Genomic DNA, 20,301 nt, shown 5'->3' with positions numbered 1-20,301 from the left:
TTATTTTTTTTTCCTTCTTCTTCTTTTTTTGACCTAAGCTCATCGGCGTACACCGGTCAGTGTATATGGGGCGTACGCTGGTACGCTGGTCATGCGCACTCGACGATGCATACTGCCACCATCACTGTCCCCATTACTTAGACGGTACATACTAAGAGGTGGATGGTCTGCGCACTTGACGCTGCATGCGTTGCCCACTTGTACCGTTCCCAGACTTAGTCAAATTTCCTACTTGAGGCAAACTTTTTTCTCTATGTAGGCGAACTTCGCCTACCATTAAATTAACTTTGCCTAAAGGTGGATGCCGATACCAGAGATCATCCGCGTACACCAGTAAGCATATACGGGGCGTACGCTGGTCATGATCACTTGAAGCTGCATGCGTTGTCTACTTGTACTGCGGACACATGTTCAATCCAAGCCAACTTTGCTTCTTAAGCCAACTTGGCTTAGCATCCCATAAGCGAGTTTGGCTTAGCGACGTGCAAGCCAATTTGGCTTAACCACTTTACCACCGAAATGGTCACCGACTCAGTCAATGTACCGCGACCCATCCTCCACCGCGTCCGTATACAGTGTACGGTACACGTATATGAAGCGCACGCAGGTTTGCACACGGGACATATGTATGACGCTCTCGCAAGTCCGTCCGCGTGCCCGACTCTACTGGCACCATCCCATTCCCCGGAGAAATTTTTTTTTCAGTTTAGTGTGATCAGTGACGTTCGGCCTGCCTGAGCCGTTCGGAGACTGAGCCGATCAGAGAGAGAAGGAGAGTAGAAGCGAGAGTGTTCGGGAGCGAATGGTGAGAAAGTTACAAACAGTAGGAATTCATCAGGGCAGTATCGCGTCGTCTGCTATTTGTGCTCGCGAATGGAGTGGTTGATTTTGAACAATCAGGACCCTTGCGTGCAAGCCAATTTGGCTTAACCACTTTACCACCGAAATGGTCACCGACTCAGTCAATGTACCGCGACCCATCCACCGCCGCGTCCGTACACAGTGTACGGTACACGTATATGAAGCGCACGCAGGTTTGCACACGGGACATATGTATGACGTTCTCGCAAGTCCGTCCGCGTGCCCGACTCTACTGGCACCATCCCATTCCCCGGACTTAGCAAAATTCACATGCCCAAGCCAAGCCAACTTTGCTTCTTAAGCCAACTTGGCTTAGCATCCCATAAGCGAATTTGGCTTAGCGACGTGCAAGCCAATTTGGCTTAACCACTTTACCACCGAAATGGTCACCGACTCAGTCAATGTACCGCGACCCATCCTCCGCCGCGTCCGTACACAGTGTACGGTACACGTATATGAAGCGCACGCAGGTTTGCACACGGGACATATGTATGACGCTCTCGCAAGTCCGTCCGCGTGCCCGACTCTACTGGCACCATCCCATTCCCCGGACTTAGCAAAATTCACATGCCCAAGCCAAGCCAACTTTGCTTCTTAAGCCAACTTGTCTTAGCATCTATAACAACTGGTGTTCACTCCCAGTCCATACTCGAAGTGAACTAACCTTGTACGAGATGTGCTTCCGGTGTCAGGGCGTACAAAACCGATGGGACTCTCCCTTAAAATACCCAGGTTCGGCGTGACGCTCGAAATTACTCAAAAACCAAGAAAACACTGCGAATGACTAAGGGAAACTATATTTATTCTTCGCGTAAGATCGACAGTTTTATTCCGGGGATCCCTTCCCACTTCCACTAGCTCACACGTCCCGTCCCACTTCCTTATAACTACTCCTACCTCACACGTCCTCTTCCTCTCTTCGCACTTCCGGTGCACTCGTTCGGGGCCCCGTTCTCGCCGCTCTGCCGTCGTCGCTGCTCCTTCCTGCTGTCGTCGACGCTCCTCCGGCGCTCTGCCAAGGGGGTGGCTTCTACGTCAGTCGGATGGACCCTCCGACGCTTCGGCTGCAGCCTTCAAGGACCCTCGCCTGCCGTCCGCGCCCTTCCTGTGCTTGGTGACGTGCAACAGGCTTCGACGGTGTCCGGGGACTCCGTCGGAACAGTCCGGGGTTAGGGTTCGCGGTTGAAACGGTAACGGCCTGGCGGTCGAACAATGTCCAGCGAGACGCTGACGGTTCGTACGGATGGTTCACCGGGCCGGATGTCGCACGGCCGGGGTGAAACCAAACGGTGTTCACGCAGTGAACAAAGGAACACAAAGGAACAAAGAGGGGTCCTGGATGTCCAAATCTCCTACGGGCAACTCCTGCTCTCTCGTCACGGCCACGGATGTAGCTCTTCCGGGCACTTCCCAATCCTCCAAGGATTAACTTCTCCAACACTGGTCTTCGCGGGTAACGGTTGCACTTGCCGACAACCTTCCACTTCTCAATATCCGGACTTAATGACCGAGCAACGGTCGGGTCAAAATCCCGAACCCCTGACCTCTTACGCGCCAACCCATCTCCTCCTCATCCTGTCATCCTCAAGGATTACGCACATTCACCACCCCCAATGGCCGCCCATGCGATGATAAGCAGCAGCGCTCCTGGTGGTGACTAGCGGTAACGACGCACGGTGTGGGACTTCCAGCTTCGGGTTTCTTGCTTGCTGGGCGTCGTCCTGGTAACTTCCCATCGACAAACACAACGTCTTCTTGGCACAATAATTTACATTTAAATAATTTAACACAAAATTCGCGACGAGTCACATCAATTATTGTACACAACACTCACACTGGTTACACATCCCATAAGCGAATTTGGCTTAGCGACGTGCAAGCCAATTTGGCTTAACCACTTTACCACCGAAATGGTCACCGACTCAGTCAATGTACCGCGACCCATCCTCCGCCGCGTCCGTACACAGGGTACGGTACACGTATATGAAGCGCACGCATGTTTGCGCGCTCATCATAGCTCACTCGTTACGCTGCCCCGACTCAGACAACTGTGGGTACGTACTCATCTCACCTCAGCTCAGTGGTGCCTTCGCAGGCAAGAACACTTCCCCATTTCCGGGACTTAGACGAATTTTGAAACTTTTTCCATTTCATGGGTTGCATACATTTAGGGGCAACATTTTTCAAAGAGTATAACCCGGGTGTTTGTAAGAACCAGTACATAGGCTACTACAAACACCCGGGTATAACACCCCCCCTGACTATTCAACCACCACCTTGGAGGCTGAATAGTCAGAGTGTCATCAAGGATAGTAAAGCACACTCTAAGAGTACGGACATTATATAATATGTATTACTTATGAACCTAATCAACCTAGCTTGCCCTAGTTAGGTATGGGCTGTTTGTAACGTATCATACGAGCTTTTTCCTGAACCTTAGACGCAGTAAGCATCCACACTACACTACTCTTCTTAACGTGAAACACCTTCCCGTGGTCATCTCGTATCAGGTAGATGTGCTTATCGGACGTGCTGTTAGGCAGCGCGATCTGGCCCGAAAAGTTTGAAAACAGATGCTTAGCTTCATACACCTCCTGACCGGGTTCATGGTCTTCATGGTCCTCCGTGTCAGACTCACTATCGGAAACGATCAAGTCTTCCCAGTTCCGGTCCCCGAGGGCATGTACACTAAACTCGAAAGATTGTTCAGCCTGCAAGAGGCCAAGCTTGCCCAAGACCTCAGATGCCCTCCCCTCAGCACTACTTAGTGCGGCTTTTATTTCAGCATCCGTCGGCAGTGTCGGTAGCACGGACACGTTGGTCGGACCCGTGTGACCAGGGAATCGAAACTTAATACGGTTACGGTGCTGAATTTGATGCAGCATGTGAGCTCGCCGCAGCTTTTCGCCGATTTTCTTGAAAGTGAGGTTCGTCTGGGTATGGTTCATTGTCGTCATCGATCGAAGATTCCGGAATGTCGCCTCGACGTCCTGACTGCCGAAACACCTCACTAAGAATTCCTCGGGTCGGCCACGATCGCGGCAGTCTCTTGCTGCCAGCACAAGGCTGTGAGTATTTATCTCAAGACAAGCGTACGTGTTTGCTGTCACACATTGGAAGCTGCTTGTTCTATTCTTCAATGTCCAGTTCCTCCACGCCCGCATGAAAAACAACGCCTCCCTGTGGAAATAAACGGTGTTTAATTTAAACCCAACAATTGTGCCATAGATTAACTGTACCAGAGCATTGAGATGGCTTCAATCGGCGCCAACGATACATCAGTATATGCTCGGTATATAGCGCTCATGTAGCGGAGCAGCACTACCGTGCCCTCGCTACCAGGCACTTGTTCCTCCAACAGGTTGATAACGGCTTCCTCCATTACTTTTTCCGTAGGTCGAAAGCTCATGAGGTCGGTCGGGTGAAGATCACCGTACGTGAGACCGTGTTTGTCCTTCGAAACCTTATCCAACAGGGCATCGAGGTGGGTAACGCTAGCCACCGATATACCAATCATTAACGCTCGTTTGCGATTGAACAACTTGCGCGCTAGTTTGTTCACTGTGTGCGTTATATCTTGGTACAGATAGGTGCGCTGAACAAGTTTCCAAAGAAATCTAACACCTAGCTCATCACACGGTACATCTGCCAATTGCATGATGCTGAGCATTGCCTTCAGGAGAGTTGGGTCCCCATCTGAAGCTATACCAAAAACGGTGATGCCATGCTTCTTCAGCAAGTCGATGGTGTGAAGCCAACGCTTGAGTACATCTGCATACGTAAAGCTGTTGTCCGTACCCATGTAGAACAGCACGTACGGGGCCGCATTTGGATCTAGAGGTACTGCTAGTTGAACGTATGCAGTGCTTGCCAGTCGGCAATTTTTCAACTTGTCAGCCATATCCTGCGCATTGCTGGCGTCAAAGTAGTTTCGTTTGGGAAGTCCCGTGTGGTCAAGCGGAGCTACTAGTCCAGTCAAAGTGTTTGTTCGCTCGTCGTACTGGGCACGCGGGGTAACCCTCGTCCCATCCTCCGCAAGCATCACCGTCAGCGGATAGCCGTTCTCGGTCAGGTAACGCTTCAGACCCGCCGCGTCGATCACCCCTGAAAAAATAGGAAGTTAATGAAGGTTTAAGATTAAACCAAACATTCTTACCATCTTTAATGTCCGTTGTATGTTTGTCCATGTGCCTTAGAAGGGTAGCTAGGCTTATGCCGGGAACATTCCCAACCATGAACTCATGATACTTCTTCCCAGCCATTATGTATCGATACAACGACATGTCCTTTTCTTCATCGGTGTAGTGTAACTTGCATGCACTCTTAAATGCGATGGTCTCATAGAGCTTAATCAGGTTATAAGCCTTGGAAGTTGCCACAGGACATTCGGCTGCACTGTCCCGTGGTTCTAGTTTCCCAACGTTTTGTTGTCACTCCTCAGAAAACGCCCACCCCGCAAGTGATGATGGTGACGGCTGCTACCTTCGCCGGCGTATTGATACTGATTGATCAAGTCTGCCACCGACTTTCTGCTCGGTTGACATACACCGCTACCAGCAGCTCCATCACCGCCAGCGCTAACAGGAGCTGCACCATCGTTACCGCTTTCCGCAGGTCCACCATCGCCACTGCTAACAACAGTTTCACCATCGACAATAGCAGCTGCACTACTGCCACCATCATTTGCAGCTTCCTCATTGCTACCGCTTCTCGAAGCTCCACCACTGCCATCGCCAACAGCTGCTTCGTCAACGCTATCGTTTCTCGAAGCTACACTACTGCCACCGCCAACATCAGCTTCCTCAACGCTTCCACTGCCACCACCAACAGCGCGATCCCCGTGAGCGCCATCTCCATCGCTATCCGTGTCCTCTTGTAGCAAATATGAAGATTAGTCCAAAAATCTGTAGTGATTAGTTTGTATTTGGAAAAAATGTTTGTAAACTCCGCGCAGCGTGCAAATGCCGCAGAAAATTACCCCCCGTTCGTGAACCAAATTCGCCACAACACGCATCGGGCAACACCGAACGCACACCACCGTGCAAAAGCACTTCCGCTGCCAGCTGTCTTTTATTTGGTGCTTGCCTCGATAGGAGACGGTCGTGCACTTCGACCTCCGCGTTTTCGGGTTCGAGAAAAACCGCGTGCGAGGACTGGTTCGCGGTCGCGCGTTAGCACTTCGTAGACACCGCAGGGAGCGGGCATTGGGTTAGATTAACCCGTGAATTGCGGATTGTTCATCTGCGGCTGGCATCGGCCCAAAATCAACAAACGGCCACTTCCGCAGTTCTGGTCAAAACTCGTCTCAGAGTGAGCGCAGCCTGCTCATCACAGGGAAGGCCGCCCGCGAAAAGACACGACCTACGAAAGCCTACACTGAAGGAAGGACGGCGCCTGCCACAGGAAGGGAAGGAACATCTGCTGAAACCGGTAAAACCAAAATCTTGACCCCACTCTCTAAGCATCGCTAAAACCGCAATTCTCCTTAGATCCGGCCGCGACGGCTCGACCGTCAAAAGTACTGCAACCGGTTCAGGCACGCGGAACTTCGCACAAGCGACCCCGGAAGGACGCGAGAAAAGACATTTCACCCGAAGAAAGGTAAACGGGAGCTTCTGGGGAGTAAACTCGCTTGTTTAACGATTTTCCTTTCCCAGATCGCACATTGCACATCGTCACCTGCGAAAGCGATCAAAAGGAAGAGTCACGCACGCTCGCACACGGGCAAATCCAGGCCACACGCTCACACACAAGCAAATCCAGTACAAAAGGCCCCGGAAAAGGGTGAGTGTGCGCATAAAGCCGCAAGTCGACAGGTCACTGACGTGGTCTTTTTTAGGGCCTTTTCTTTCGTGTGTCTAGCTCATCCGGCTGTGGGAAACGGACGGGATTCCGGTCAGCATCGGCAAGATCGTCCGACGTGGACGTGACCGATAGGCATCGGCTGTGGCAGTTGAGGACGGCCAGGCCAATCGGCCGCGAACAGGAGAGGTCGTCACAACGGCGACGGCGGAGAAGGACACGCCGGCGGCATCACTCGGCGGACACTCGCTGGAGCGGGTTCGCGACGAACGGGTCGAGACGAACCGGCTTTGAAGAAGGCGGAACGGGGGCGAATAGCAGCGCGCGTGAGTCTAGCATGTAAGGATGCATCCTTGAAGAAAGCCTGAGGGCGAAGAGAAAGCGCACGTAGCGCCACACTTGCGCATGTATCGCTAGATGTTAAGCACAACACCCACACCTACACATGAATCCTGTATCGCCTTTGTGAAAACATGATTATTTGATTTGAATTGTTGGGTTATTTTGTTTATTTAGTCTGGTGCAGCAAAGATCTCACTTTCGTTGTTCGCATTTGATGTTTATCGCTTTGTGTTTGAGATTATTGGTAACACTCTTCTGAACTTAGACTTGCCAGTTCTTCTTCTCTTCTACGGACCACTCCCCGTAAATGTGTACGAACATGCTGGTAATAATTATTCGTAACCCAATTGCCACCAGAACGCTTGCACATGGGACGTGTTTTCTTGCATACTGCGCACGTAACACGTACTGTCGCTTGGTCCCCGGTGTCTACAAGTCTACGAAGTAGTCGGGGTCGACTCCACATTCCTCGTGCTGACGGTAGTAGTTGGCCAACTTCTCTAGAAGCATTTTCTTCGAATCGTCAGCAATAGGATTTACTTGGTCTGTACCAATTTCTTGGCACCGTCTCGCGTATCTGGCGTATCTCGTACTTTTGGATCAATTTGCCTACATTGTTGATCGAAACCTCTTCAGCGGCATGCAAACTGAATGTTGCCAGGTCGTTCTGTTGCCGGCCAAACACATCGTACTTTGACCTTGCGAGCCCTCGGCTTCGGCATCATCGAAAATTTCGACACCACTCTTTCTGATATCATCTTCGATGAGTTTCGGCCATTCCACACTTGCCTCAGCGATGACTTGCGATGCTGACAGGTCGAACATATCCAGCAAGGCCATGACTCGATGCGGCACGAGACCGATCACCTTCTGGACACGTTTCCAGAACCGCTCCTTTATCTGCCCCCTTTCTTCGGCATTCATCCTTGCTGCTATTGTGATAGTCAGTACAACGGCACTATTTTAGTCTGCAAGGAAAGGAGAAAGACGTTTGGTTAGCAAAGGCAGGCAATAAAATGGCAAGTTTAAATGCATTACAATGCATCCGAACACATCGGATGCATCTTTTATGAGCCACCCCCTGATTTTACATAAAAAATTGAGGTAAATTTTTTTTTGGTATAAATTTCCAATTTTCCAAAAATCACATTTTTTTCAAAAAATCATAACTCGGCCGCAGATTTTTTGACCATACTTCTCTATAGCCCAAAAGTTGCGGGGTTTTGTCCCCTAAAACATATAAAAAAAATCTCGAAAATCTAAAATTACGTATATTGGGAAATTGGGGTTTTGTGGACAAATGTTAATCTAGAAATGGCATTTTTTTTCAGTGTACCTATTTTCTCAATACACTCAAACCCCGGTGGTTTGACACCAACTGTTGTCAAACGAACGGGGTCACTTTTTAGCTTGACACCCCTTTTACACGGAGTTCACACACACTATCAAACGTTTGTTTTGATAGTGTGCGTGAGTGCCGTGTAAAAAGTGGCAGTTCGTCACTTTTTAGTTTGACTTTGACCAACCAACGGGGTACAAACTAAAAAAGTGTCGAAAAAGTGACCAACTACCGGGAGTTGAGTGTAGTCCTCAACAATACCTACAATTTTGCCGAAGACACCAAATTGATCAGAAAATTCACTCAAAAGTTTCAGCTGTTAAAAGATTTACGTACCATTTTTGTATGGACAGCTGCCAACATTGTATGGAGACTTGTATGGGTGAACCAATTACACAAAATGGTTTCTTTGGTCATAGGGAAGGCCCCACCAAAGTTTGAGCCAAATAAAAAAATACAAAAAATAAAAATGTTCGAAAACGGCCCATTTCGTAGATTTGCTCCCATATCAGGTAATCCTAGTCAGCCGAAAAAATAAGTTAAGAAAGTTTTTCTTTTTTTAAGAAAGGAAAAATCAGCTTATGCCAGCAGTTATCACAACCAAGAAGGTCATTTTAAAGTGAGGCCAATATTGACATTGTTTCGAAAATTTTATATCATTATGCCAATGACCGCCAATATGGGTCATTCCACCTGAAGTGTGCAAGAAAAAAATGCAAATTTGAAAATTACCATCTCCGATTCTGCTCAAATTTGGCAGAGCTGTTGAGGCTATCAAAACATGTAAAAATGCCGAATTTCATCCAAATCGGACAACCTCCTCCATTTTTGTACCCTCCCAAAAAATCGACTTTTTGGCGATTTTTGAGCGAAACCCCTATCTTCAAACGACGACAACTCAGGAACAACAAATCTTAGAGGGTCGGTCTTAGACTCAATTTTGAAGGAACTTGGACGTAGAATCCATTTCCGTGATCAAAATTTAGATTAAAATATGTTTTCTACCTGTATTGCGCAATTGAAAACTTTAAATGGTCATATCTCAAAACAGCCCTATTTATTTTAATGATTTGACCTCACCATCGTGTTCCCCGGCCAATTTTACATAAGAATCACTTATCGACAGAAAGGAATATGTTTCGTTCCAAAGATATCGAATTTTAAAGTTTTAAGAATTTGGTGCGCTGATCAATAACTGCTACCTGGTTATTTATTGAAATAAGATTTCATCACCCAAATAATCATTAGCAAATTAGGCAAAATTGAATGTACACCACTGTAGGAAACTGCTGCATAATCTTAAATTAAAAAAACGTTACTTAATCCACCTTTAGGTGGTTGGTGCCTTCCTCACATTCATAAAATGAATACACTACACAGCGTATAAATAACACTTATTTTTATCAAAATATCTGAGATCAGGCCTAAAAAAAAAGTATTACAAAAACTAAAGTACTTATAACTTTTGATAGGGTTGTCAGATCTTCAATATTTTGGGCTCGTTGGAAAGGCCTTTTGATTACCTATCCAACGATGGGTCGCATAATAGATCTGGACAACCTTTTCATCAAAATAGTTGAGATCCGGCCTCAAAAAATTGTATAAATAACACTTAAGTGCTCATAACTTTTGATGGGGTTGTCAGATCTTCAATCTTTTGGACGCGTTGGAAAGGTCTTTCAAATACCTTTCTAACAATATATAACATGACGGGTTTCTTACAAAAACCACCCTTTTTACAATCTTCCGAAGTTATGCTAAAACCGTTTTTTTAGCATAATTTTTGAAGTACTTTTCTAAACATCATAATATTAACTAGGGTCTTGTGGGACCCCAAGACGGGCCGAATGAGACCAAAACAGTCTAAATCGGTTCAGCCAGTCCGGAGATAAAACGAAGTTGACTTTATAGCTGTCGGCCACCATTGCTAGTACGATTCTATGACAATTTCCGGAATTCCATTTCCCGGAATGGACGTTTTCCGGAATGGACATTATCCGGAATGGACGTTTTCCGGAATGGACGATATCCGGAATGGACATTATCCGGAATGGACGTTATCCGGAATGAAATTTCCCGGAATGGACGTTTCCCGGAATGGACAATTCTCGGAAAAAATGAGTTTTTCATATTACCTGATTTGACAATGAATGTAATCTTGCCTACTCGATTACTTGTGGTTAAGAATTATTTAGTTTGTACCCCGTTGGTTTGACCTAGTCACATTGAAGGAACTCGATAGTTTGACAACAATATGAATGATATTTACATGAATAATAAGAAAGAAAGTAAAATGTTCGGACACGAACAATATAAGCAAGCGTTGACCATTGAACCAATACTTTTTACACCCAAAACTGGGCAGCAATGTCCGAGAAAACAATGGCCTCGAGTCGAGAGAATAGTGGTTCCATTCACGGACACAGAGAACACAGCTTGAGATGGGCGATAGAATTATTCTCTCGAGGTTCATTTTGCAAAAAAAGTTCACCCGTCAAACAAAAAACCAAAAGTGTCGACTACGGGAATCGAACCAGAGACCTTTGACCCAACGACTTAACTGCCTCGGCCACCACAGCTTGGTGACTAAGGTGTGGTCAGATGTCGATGTATGACACTTGTTGGAGATTTATTATTTCAATAGGGAGATGGTGTCGCTATTTTTAGACCATGTTTTCCACTTTTGCTCATCGAAACCGACTACTTTATCGACCTAATTTTGCTGGGCGAGATAGGACGCCGTCTATTTTTAGACGATGACTCAGCACTTTTACACTCTTGCGCTTAAAACCAGGTGGCAGCACGATGTAACGCCACGTCCCTATTAACGAATGAACACTTCTTTCGATTTTGGCACTGATCCCTCAATAAATTTTGAGGGAACGATTCTCACGACTCTGAATTTTGGGTGTATTTATTTATTTATTCGTCAAACAAACGTAGACTACATTGACCGACCGAGCCACGTAGCCTGGTGGTAACGCTTCCGCCTCGTAAGCTTTACATCGGGGTTCAAATCCCGGCTCGGACCAACACAACTGGTGATCTTTTCCCTTCTGGATTCGATTGATTAGTAAAGGGAAGGTAGTGTATCGTCACAAACTGGACCTTATCACGACACCTTAGGGAGGCGACCTATGAAATGTTAACATTAACCTAAACATGTTAGCATTAGTTGAGTGAAAAACTGCCACTGAATACGCTTTGTAAATGCCGGCCCCGGTACTCTTCATGGGTGTTCCCCTCAGGAACTGGAAAAGACTTATTTAATTACTAATTACAGGTGAACATTATTTAAGTTATAAACTATCTTCTTTGGTTATAAAACTGTTTTTTCATAGCGGATTTAGTCATAGTAAAATCGATTGTGTCACTGTATTTGTTATATGTTTCCATCATTCTGTTGATAGGACCGTGCTTAGCATAGTCTGTTCTGTGGAACCGTAATGCTTTATTAACCACCACGAGATGTAACAATGTAGAACGATAGATATTAGACAAACACTAGATGTTTTTAACATTCTTTCAATGTAATGTTTTATAAGAATTTTCCTTCTTTTGTTAATCAGTTGACTTTTGTGACTAAATTCTATCAAATTTTACCATAATGCAGAATGATTTTTTCAAAGAAGGGAAAACCTCTATAAAATAAAAAGCTTTCATAAGATCAAAGTATAATTTGTTTTTTGTAGAGGTTTTCCCTTCTTTAAAAATACACGATTTTTCATCAAAGTAATGGAATTTTACATAAGAATTTTCTTTTTCTGTGAATTCTACTAAATTTTACCTAGTTTTTTGTTACAGAACCCTGCATTATAAAGCAGCATGTTCAAAGAAGGGAAAACCTCTAAAAAATAAAAAGCTTTTCAAAAAATCATTGTATACACATTTTCTTGGGGTTTTCCCTTCTATAAAAATACACGATCTTTCATCAATGTGATTGGATTCCACGTAAGAGATTTTCCTTCTTGTGTTAATCGGTTGACTGCCAAATAAAGCAGAATGTTTGAAGAAGGGAAAACCTCAAGATAATTAGGTTTTACGCCGACTCGATTTGGAGGTTAGAAAGGAGTGCACTGTTTACATGGACTTAGCACAGTTCGATGCGGTCGTCGATTTTGTTCGGGGAAATTCGTCGACAATCGACGAAGACCATGTAAACAGTGCACACGAGCTGTCAAATGACGTCACGGTGTAAAACCTAATAGAAAGCTTTTCAGACAATCAAGGTATAACGTGTACTTTCTTGAAGTTTTCCCTTCATTAAAAATAAACATTCTGCTTTATAATAAAATTTGGTAGAATTTAGTCACAAAAGTCAACTGATATACACAAGAAGGGAAATCTCTTACACGAAATCCCATCACAATGATGAAAGACTGTTAATTTTTAAAGAAGGGAAAACCTTAGGGAAATACACATTATACTTTGATTTTCTGAAAGCTTTTTATTTTCTAGAGGTTTTCCCTTCTTTGAAAATAAACATCCTTCTTTATAGTGCAGAGTTCTGTAACGAAAAGCTAGGTAAAATTTAGTAGAATTAACAAAAAAAGAAATGGGAAATATACCCATTTTAATCACTCTAAGCCGTTCGACCAATTCTCATCACTTTTGCCGTTTTCCGCTAATAAATCAAAATGTTCAGATGTATCAACAATGGAGAGTTGCTTGCTCACTTTTATTTGAGCTATTTATTACTACTTAAACACTTTATGTAAGCTGTAATTAATGATCAAAGTACTGATAGGCCAATAATAGAAATAGGATGAAAAATGGTATAGTTCCCTTACTTTGATGAAAGATCTGTATTTTTTGAAAGAAGGGAAAACCTCAAGAAAATACACATTATACTTTGATCTTATGAAAGCTTTTATTTTCTATAGGTGTTCCCTTCTTTGAAAATAATCGTTCTGCTTTATGGTAAAATTTGGTAGAATTTAGTCACAAAAGTCAACTGATTAACAAAAGAAGGGAAAATTATTATATAACAACACGTTGAAAGAATGTTAAAAACATCTATTGTTTGTCTAATATCTATCGATCAACATTGTTACATCTCGTGGTGGTTAATAAAGTATTGGTTCAATAGTCAACTTGCTTGTTTCTATTGTTTGTGTCCGAACATTTTACTTTCTTTCTTATTATTCATGTATTTATCATTCATATTGTTGTCAAAATATCGAGTTCCTTCAATGTGACTAGGTCAAACCAACGGAGTACAAACTAAATAATTCTTAACCACAAGTAATCGAGTTGGCAAGATTCCATTAATTGTCAAATCAGGTAATATAAAAAACTCATTTTTCCGGGAAATGTCCATTCCGGGAAACGTCCATTCCGGGAAATTTCATTCCGGATAACGTCCATTCCGGATAATGTCCATTCCAGATATCGTCCATTCCGGAAAACGTCCATTCCGGATAATGTCCATTCCGGAAAACGTCCATTCCGGGAAATGGAATTCCGGAAATTGTCATAGAATCGTTTCTCTTCGGCAACATACCCGCGTGGCGAACAAGTGTCTTCCTTTTTATCTACAAGGACTTCGCCGCCCTGGACTCCTAAGTGTACGAGAGTATGGCACGGAGCGACGGCGCCGAATACCCATATTTACACAAAGAAATTTTAGAGCGCCCGCCGCGGGATTCGAACCAGCAACCTCTGGATTGTGAGTCCAGTGCGCTGTCCGATTGATCCACACGGGCGGGTGCATATTTTTGGGTGCACGGACTCACATCCAGACACACGCACAGACATTTGTTCAGAATTTGATTCTGAGTCGATAGGTATACGTGAAGGTGGGTCTAGGAGGTCGAATAAAGAAGTTCATTTTTCGAGTGATTTTATAGCCTTTCCTCATTGAGGTGAGGAAGGCAAAAAGTATACGGTGAATTTGTATGCTAGCCCACTGGACAGAGCAAGAACGACACGCAATACAGGGCAGAATGGAATTCCCGCAGAGATAGCAGAAAATTGATACATTATCGTGTTAAAAATTATGAATTACAATGAATAAACTCTCTTGAAGCATGAATAAGTCCTCCAGTCTCATTCACAGTTTCTTTATAAACAAAACTGAAACTCCCAGAATCGTGCGGCTAAACCCTACGGTTGACTGGAGCAGGATATGGACTAATATCTCAACAAGAAACATTAGTTCGGCAGTTCGGAGTGACCTGTACCTGTTGGTCAATGGAAAAACAGAACATCGCCAGCTTATGCATACCATTGGACGAGCGGATGGAGCATCTTGTCTCCATTGCGGGGCACTAGCTGAAACACTTGAACACAAATTCAGTACATGTCCACGAGTTGCAGCCGCGTGGGTTCATCTGAAGCGGGTGGCAGCGCCAATTCTCCAGCGAATGCGTGCACTAACCATCAATGACGCCCTGAAGCCAGAGCTTCACAACATCGGACCATCAAGGAGGAGAAAATTCCTTCATTTGATCAATGGCTACATCCATTTCATTGATACAGTCAATGGAAGAATCGATGTGAACGCTCTTGATTTTCATTTAAACTGCGAAGTTTGAACAATTATGTAGGTAATTCTTTTAAGCTGCAAAATAAACCAAATTTTACAAAAAAAAAAATGAGTTTAAGACCGACCCTCTAAGATGTGTGGTTGTCCACGCTCCATACAAAAAAGGTTTTTTTTTGTATGGACAATTGTCCACGAGGGGGGGGGGGGTTGTGGTTTTCCAAAAAAGTGTCTACGTGGTTTGTGGATGGTCCCTTATGCCAAACGTCCATTATGCCAAACGTCCATTATGCCAAACGGCGTTATGCCAAACGGCATTATGTCAAATAACTTTATGCCAACCCGAGCAGGGGTAAATAACACGGGAATACCAAATTTTGGTATTACTTGATCAAATGACAGGGACCAAAATGTGCCCTTGGTTGCCCAGTAATAGATGGTAAAATACCATGAAATCATACCAAAACCTTGTATGTGGAAGGGCACAACAATACCAAACCATGTTATTCCAAGGGTAAAATAAAACCACAAAATAAAACCACAAAATAAAACCATTTCAATACCAAATTGAGTACTTCTGGATTTTTTAACATTGCTTAAATACCAAAACTTGGTATTGCCATAGTTTTATTTTGAAGGTATTCTTGGACCCTTGGAAAATCAGACTTTGGTATTCCTGTGGTATTCCACATACATGATTTTGATATGATTTCATGGTATTTTACCATCAATTACTGGGCATCCAAGGGCACATTTTGGTCGCTTGTATTTGCCCAAGCAATACCAAAATTTTGTATTTGCATGCCAGTTTTTAGTGCAGCAGTTGCAGTTAGTGAAAAAACGGAAATGATTCATATGCAACAGCCAAATCTACTCATCTGATGATTCCATGTTGTTCTTCAAAAATTCAAAAATTCAAAAATTCAAAAATTTAAAAATTCAAAAATTTAAAAATTCAAAAATTCAAAAATTCAAAAATTTAAAAATTCTAAAATTCTAAAATTCTAAAATTCTAAAATTCTAAAATTCTAAAATTCTAAAATTCTAAAATTCTAAAATTCTAAAATTCTAAAATTCTAAAATTCTAAAATTTAAAATTCTAAAATTTAAAATTCTAAAATTTAAAATTTAAAATTCTAAAATTCTAAAATTTAAAATTCTAAAATTCTAAAATTTAAAATTCTAAAATTCTAAAATTCTAAAATTTAAAATTCTAAAATTTTAAATTTAAAATTTAAAATTTTAAATTTAAAATTTAAAATTTAAAATTTAAAATTTAAAATTCTAAAATTCTAAAATTCTAAAATTCTAAAATTCTAAAATTCTAAAATTTAAAATTCTAAAATTCTAAAATTCTAAAATTCTAAAATTCTAAAATCTAAAATTTAAAATTTAAAATTTAAAATTTAAAATTCTAAAATTCTAAAATTTAAAATTCTAAAATTCTAAAATTTAAAATTCTAAAATTCTAAAATTTAAAATTTAAAATTCTAAAATTTAAAATTTAAAATTTAAAATTTAAAATTCTAAAATTTAAAATTTAAAATTTAAAATTTAAAATTTAAAATTTAAAATTTAAAATTTAAAATTCTAAAATTTAAAATTCTAAAATTCTAAAATTCTAAAATTTAAAATTTAAAATTTAAAATTTAAAATTCTAAAATTTAAAATTCTAAAATTTAAAATTTAAAATTTAAAATTCTAAAATTCTAAAATTTAAAATTCTAAAATTCTAAAATTTAAAATTTAAAATTTAAAATTCTAAAATTCTAAAATTTAAAATTTAAAATTTAAAATTTAAAATTTAAAATTCTAAAATTCTAAAATTCTAAAATTTAAAATTTAAAATTTAAAATTCTAAAATTCTAAAATTTAAAATTTAAAATTTAAAATTTAAAATTTAAAATTTAAAATTCTAAAATTCTAAAATTTAAAATTCTAAAATTCTAAAATTCTAAAATTTAAAATTCTAAAATTTAAAATTTAAAATTTAAAATTTAAAATTTAAAATTTAAAATTTAAAATTTAAAATTTAAAATTTAAAATTCTAAAATTCTAAAATTTAAAATTTAAAATTCTAAAATTTAAAATTTAAAATTTAAAATTCTAAAATTTAAAATTCTAAAATTCTAAAATTTAAAATTCTAAAATTTAAAATTCTAAAATTTAAAATTCTAAAATTCTAAAATTCTAAAATTTAAAATTTAAAATTTAAAATTTAAAATTTAAAATTCTAAAATTCTAAAATTTAAAATTCTAAAATTTAAAATTCTAAAATTTAAAATTCTAAAATTCTAAAATTTAAAATTCTAAAATTCTAAAATTTAAAATTCTAAAATTCTAAAATTTAAAATTCTAAAATTTAAAATTTAAAATTCTAAAATTTAAAATTCTAAAATTTAAAATTTAAAATTTAAAATTTAAAATTCTAAAATTCTAAAATTCTAAAATTTAAAATTCTAAAATTCTAAAATTTAAAATTCTAAAATTTAAAATTCTAAAATTCTAAAATTTAAAATTTAAAATTCTAAAATTCTAAAATTTAAAATTTAAAATTTAAAATTCTAAAATTCTAAAATTCTAAAATTTAAAATTCTAAAATTCTAAAATTTAAAATTCTAAAATTTAAAATTCTAAAATTCTAAAATTCTAAAATTTAAAATTTAAAATTTAAAATTTAAAATTTAAAATTTAAAATTTAAAATTTAAAATTTAAAATTCTAAAATTTAAAATTTAAAATTCTAAAATTTAAAATTTAAAATTTAAAATTCTAAAATTTAAAATTTAAAATTTAAAATTCTAAAATTTAAAATTTAAAATTTAAAATTCTAAAATTTAAAATTCTAAAATTTAAAATTCTAAAATTTAAAATTTAAAATTCTAAAATTTAAAATTTAAAATTTAAAATTTAAAATTCTAAAATTCTAAAATTCTAAAATTTAAAATTCTAAAATTCTAAAATTTAAAATTCTAAAATTTAAAATTCTAAAATTTAAAATTCTAAAATTCTAAAATTTAAAATTCTAAAATTCTAAAATTCTAAAATTTAAAATTTAAAATTCTAAAATTCTAAAATTTAAAATTTAAAATTCTAAAATTTAAAATTTAAAATTCTAAAATTCTAAAATTTAAAATTTAAATTTAAAATTTAAAATTTAAAATTCTAAAATTTAAAATTTAAAATTTAAAATTCTAAAATTCTAAAATTTAAAATTCTAAAATTTAAAATTTAAAATTTAAAATTCTAAAATTCTAAAATTTAAAATTCTAAAATTTAAAATTCTAAAATTTAAAATTTAAAATTTAAAATTCTAAAATTCTAAAATTCTAAAATTCTAAAATTTAAAATTCTAAAATTTAAAATTTAAAATTTAAAATTCTAAAATTCTAAAATTTAAAATTTAAAATTTAAAATTTAAAATTCTAAAATTCTAAAATTTAAAATTTAAAATTTAAAATTCTAAAATTCTAAAATTTAAAATTTAAAATTCTAAAATTTAAAATTCTAAAATTTAAAATTCTAAAATTTAAAATTCTAAAATTTAAAATTCTAAAATTCTAAAATTCTAAAATTCTAAAATTCTAAAATTCTAAAATTCTAAAATTCTAAAATTCTAAAATTTAAAATTCTAAAATTTAAAATTTAAAATTTAAAATTTAAAATTCTAAAATTCTAAAATTCTAAAATTTAAAATTCTAAAATTCTAAAATTTAAAATTTAAAATTCTAAAATTTAAAATTCTAAAATTTAAAATTCTAAAATTTAAAATTTAAAATTCTAAAATTCTAAAATTCTAAAATTCTAAAATTCTAAAATTCTAAAATTCTAAAATTCTAAAATTCTAAAATTCTAAAATTCTAAAATTCTAAAATTCTAAAATTCTAAAATTCTAAAATTCTAAAATTCTAAAATTCTGCACGATAAACATCCGCCTGCGTCGGACACTCAAATTTACCAGATTATTTTCCAAGTGGGCACCAGCTGTGTTGGTCCGAGCCGGGATTTGAACCCCGATCTACCGCTTACGAGGCGGAAGCATTACCACTGGGCTACGTGGATCGGTAATGTTAGATACATATTATGTATCATAATATGTATCAATAAACATGTACCATCGAGCGCCGACAGATTTTTTTAAAATATTAATGAACTTTATAAGTTATCAAATAAAACAAAGAAAATTTTCATCATCATTTCATCAAGACCATCGAAGATATTATTTTGTATATGTTTGTAATTGACTGTTGAAATAAAACAGTATAACCTATTTGAATATAAGAATTTGATCAAAGCCAATTCTAGGATAGGTAGAATAGTAATAGTTTATTGTCTAATTTTTACAAAAATAATATTTGTAATTTGTTTGTTGTGATTCTACTAATTTTAAACTTAAATATGATTCCAACCTGTTGTAAGATCGTTCAGATCGTTATTTTAAAACATATAACTCTGCAAAAAATTCCAAACGTTCTTTGAAACAAGCTGGACTATACACTGTGCAAAACTTCCACAACGTATCGAGCTGTCAAAGCTGCAACATGGAGTTAAACCGTTAAACTTTCTGTGCAGTTGCTGTAAAATTTACCATGGCACTTCGGAAAGTTTAACTCGAGGGGTGAGACACATCTTATATTTTTTTTTTCTTAGCTAATTAGCAACGATTTTTGCCTATTACACGGGAAGGAGTTCCATCTAAAATTTAACAATTCAAATTAGCTGGCTTTAAATTGGTGAAACAGTGATTTTTTTGGTTGAATTAGCTAAAATAACAGGTAAATTTACTAACTTGGGATTGGTGAAACAGCTAACCCTGATTGCTGATTTGCTATCCAAAATTGACAGCCCAAATATAAATGACAGGAATGATTTTACCAAAAATAATGGTGTTTCAGCACAATTCTGCGTACTTTTACCAAACAAACTAGCTGGAACCGACAGCATGGATATTTTTTGACAGATCATCAGTTCGAGACCAAAACAAAGCAAGAGAACGTCTCGTAGCGTGTTTGATCCTGATTGAGCCGCTCAGTTCGCGGAGTTTTGTAATGATTCTGCGTTTGAAAGTTGAAATTGCAAGTGCAAAAGGTGGTAGAATGCGTTAGTGATTGAATTAAAAGCCAGAAAGACTTTCTACGGGCTGACACTGTCGGCTTTTATTTTCACCAGGTTTGATGTCCGAGGTATAAAACCTTGTTAGAACCTATTAATTAGCTTTTGCTTGTTAGTTGCGGTAAATGCCCAAATATAGCTGTTAACGCACATCGTAGCGGATGTGGTCCTGTGTGTCGGGGGTGAAACTTAGTGATCCGGTAAGCAAAAACGCGCGATAACTTGGGACGACTTTATTGCACAAAAGGGTACTAAATCAGGGTTAGAACAACGGTTTATTCTTTAGTACTTAACTTGCCCCTGAGGAGGGGTGACTGTCCCGGTCGACCATCTGGTCAGAAATAATTGGTCTAGATTCTTGG

The 20,301-nt window shown here is 38.3% G+C and overlaps 2 protein-coding genes across 3 annotated transcripts in view; both read right to left on the bottom strand.

Annotated features, from left to right (window-relative positions):
* LOC119767372 (sideroflexin-2) overlaps positions 1–19,638 on the bottom strand; it is a 200,272-nt gene extending 180,634 nt beyond the window's left edge. Inside the window, exon 1 of one of the 2 annotated variants that reach the window (XM_038255842.1) lies at positions 19,617–19,638. The gene's annotated coding sequence lies outside the window, so the exon portion shown is untranslated. Of the gene's footprint in view, positions 1–19,236; positions 19,389–19,616 lie in introns of those variants that run through there. The other variant, XM_038255843.1, reaches the window with a different exon arrangement.
* Positions 2,197–5,728, bottom strand: LOC6035168. Its single transcript, XM_038250603.1, has 3 exons — positions 5,018–5,728; positions 4,101–4,965; positions 2,197–4,041 (listed from the first exon to the last, which is right to left on the bottom strand). Exons 1-3 carry the CDS (start codon positions 5,142–5,144, stop codon positions 3,246–3,248), a joined length of 1,788 nt encoding a protein of 595 aa, XP_038106531.1. The 5' UTR covers positions 5,145–5,728; the 3' UTR covers positions 2,197–3,245.
* Positions 19,639–20,301: the final 663 nt, after the last annotated feature.

This window comes from Culex quinquefasciatus, chromosome 2 (genome assembly GCF_015732765.1).
Source record: "Culex quinquefasciatus strain JHB chromosome 2, VPISU_Cqui_1.0_pri_paternal, whole genome shotgun sequence".
Classification (NCBI taxonomy): domain Eukaryota; kingdom Metazoa; phylum Arthropoda; class Insecta; order Diptera; family Culicidae; genus Culex; species Culex quinquefasciatus.
This window is presented reverse-complemented; position numbering and strand designations above follow the sequence as displayed.

What these genes read in the sequence shown, in the direction of transcription:
- LOC6035168 (XM_038250603.1), bottom strand. Translation starts at nt 5,144, where the DNA reads ATGTCGTTGTATCGATACATAATGGCTGGGAAGAAGTATCATGAGTTC. An exon ending in TACAACGGACATTAAAGATG is followed by an intron (nt 4,966 to 5,017) that starts GTAAGAATGTTT and finishes CTATTTTTTCAG; the next exon opens with GGGTGATCGACGCGGCGGGT. An exon ending in GAAGCCATCTCAATGCTCTG is followed by an intron (nt 4,042 to 4,100) that starts GTACAGTTAATC and finishes TTATTTCCACAG; the next exon opens with GGAGGCGTTGTTTTTCATGC.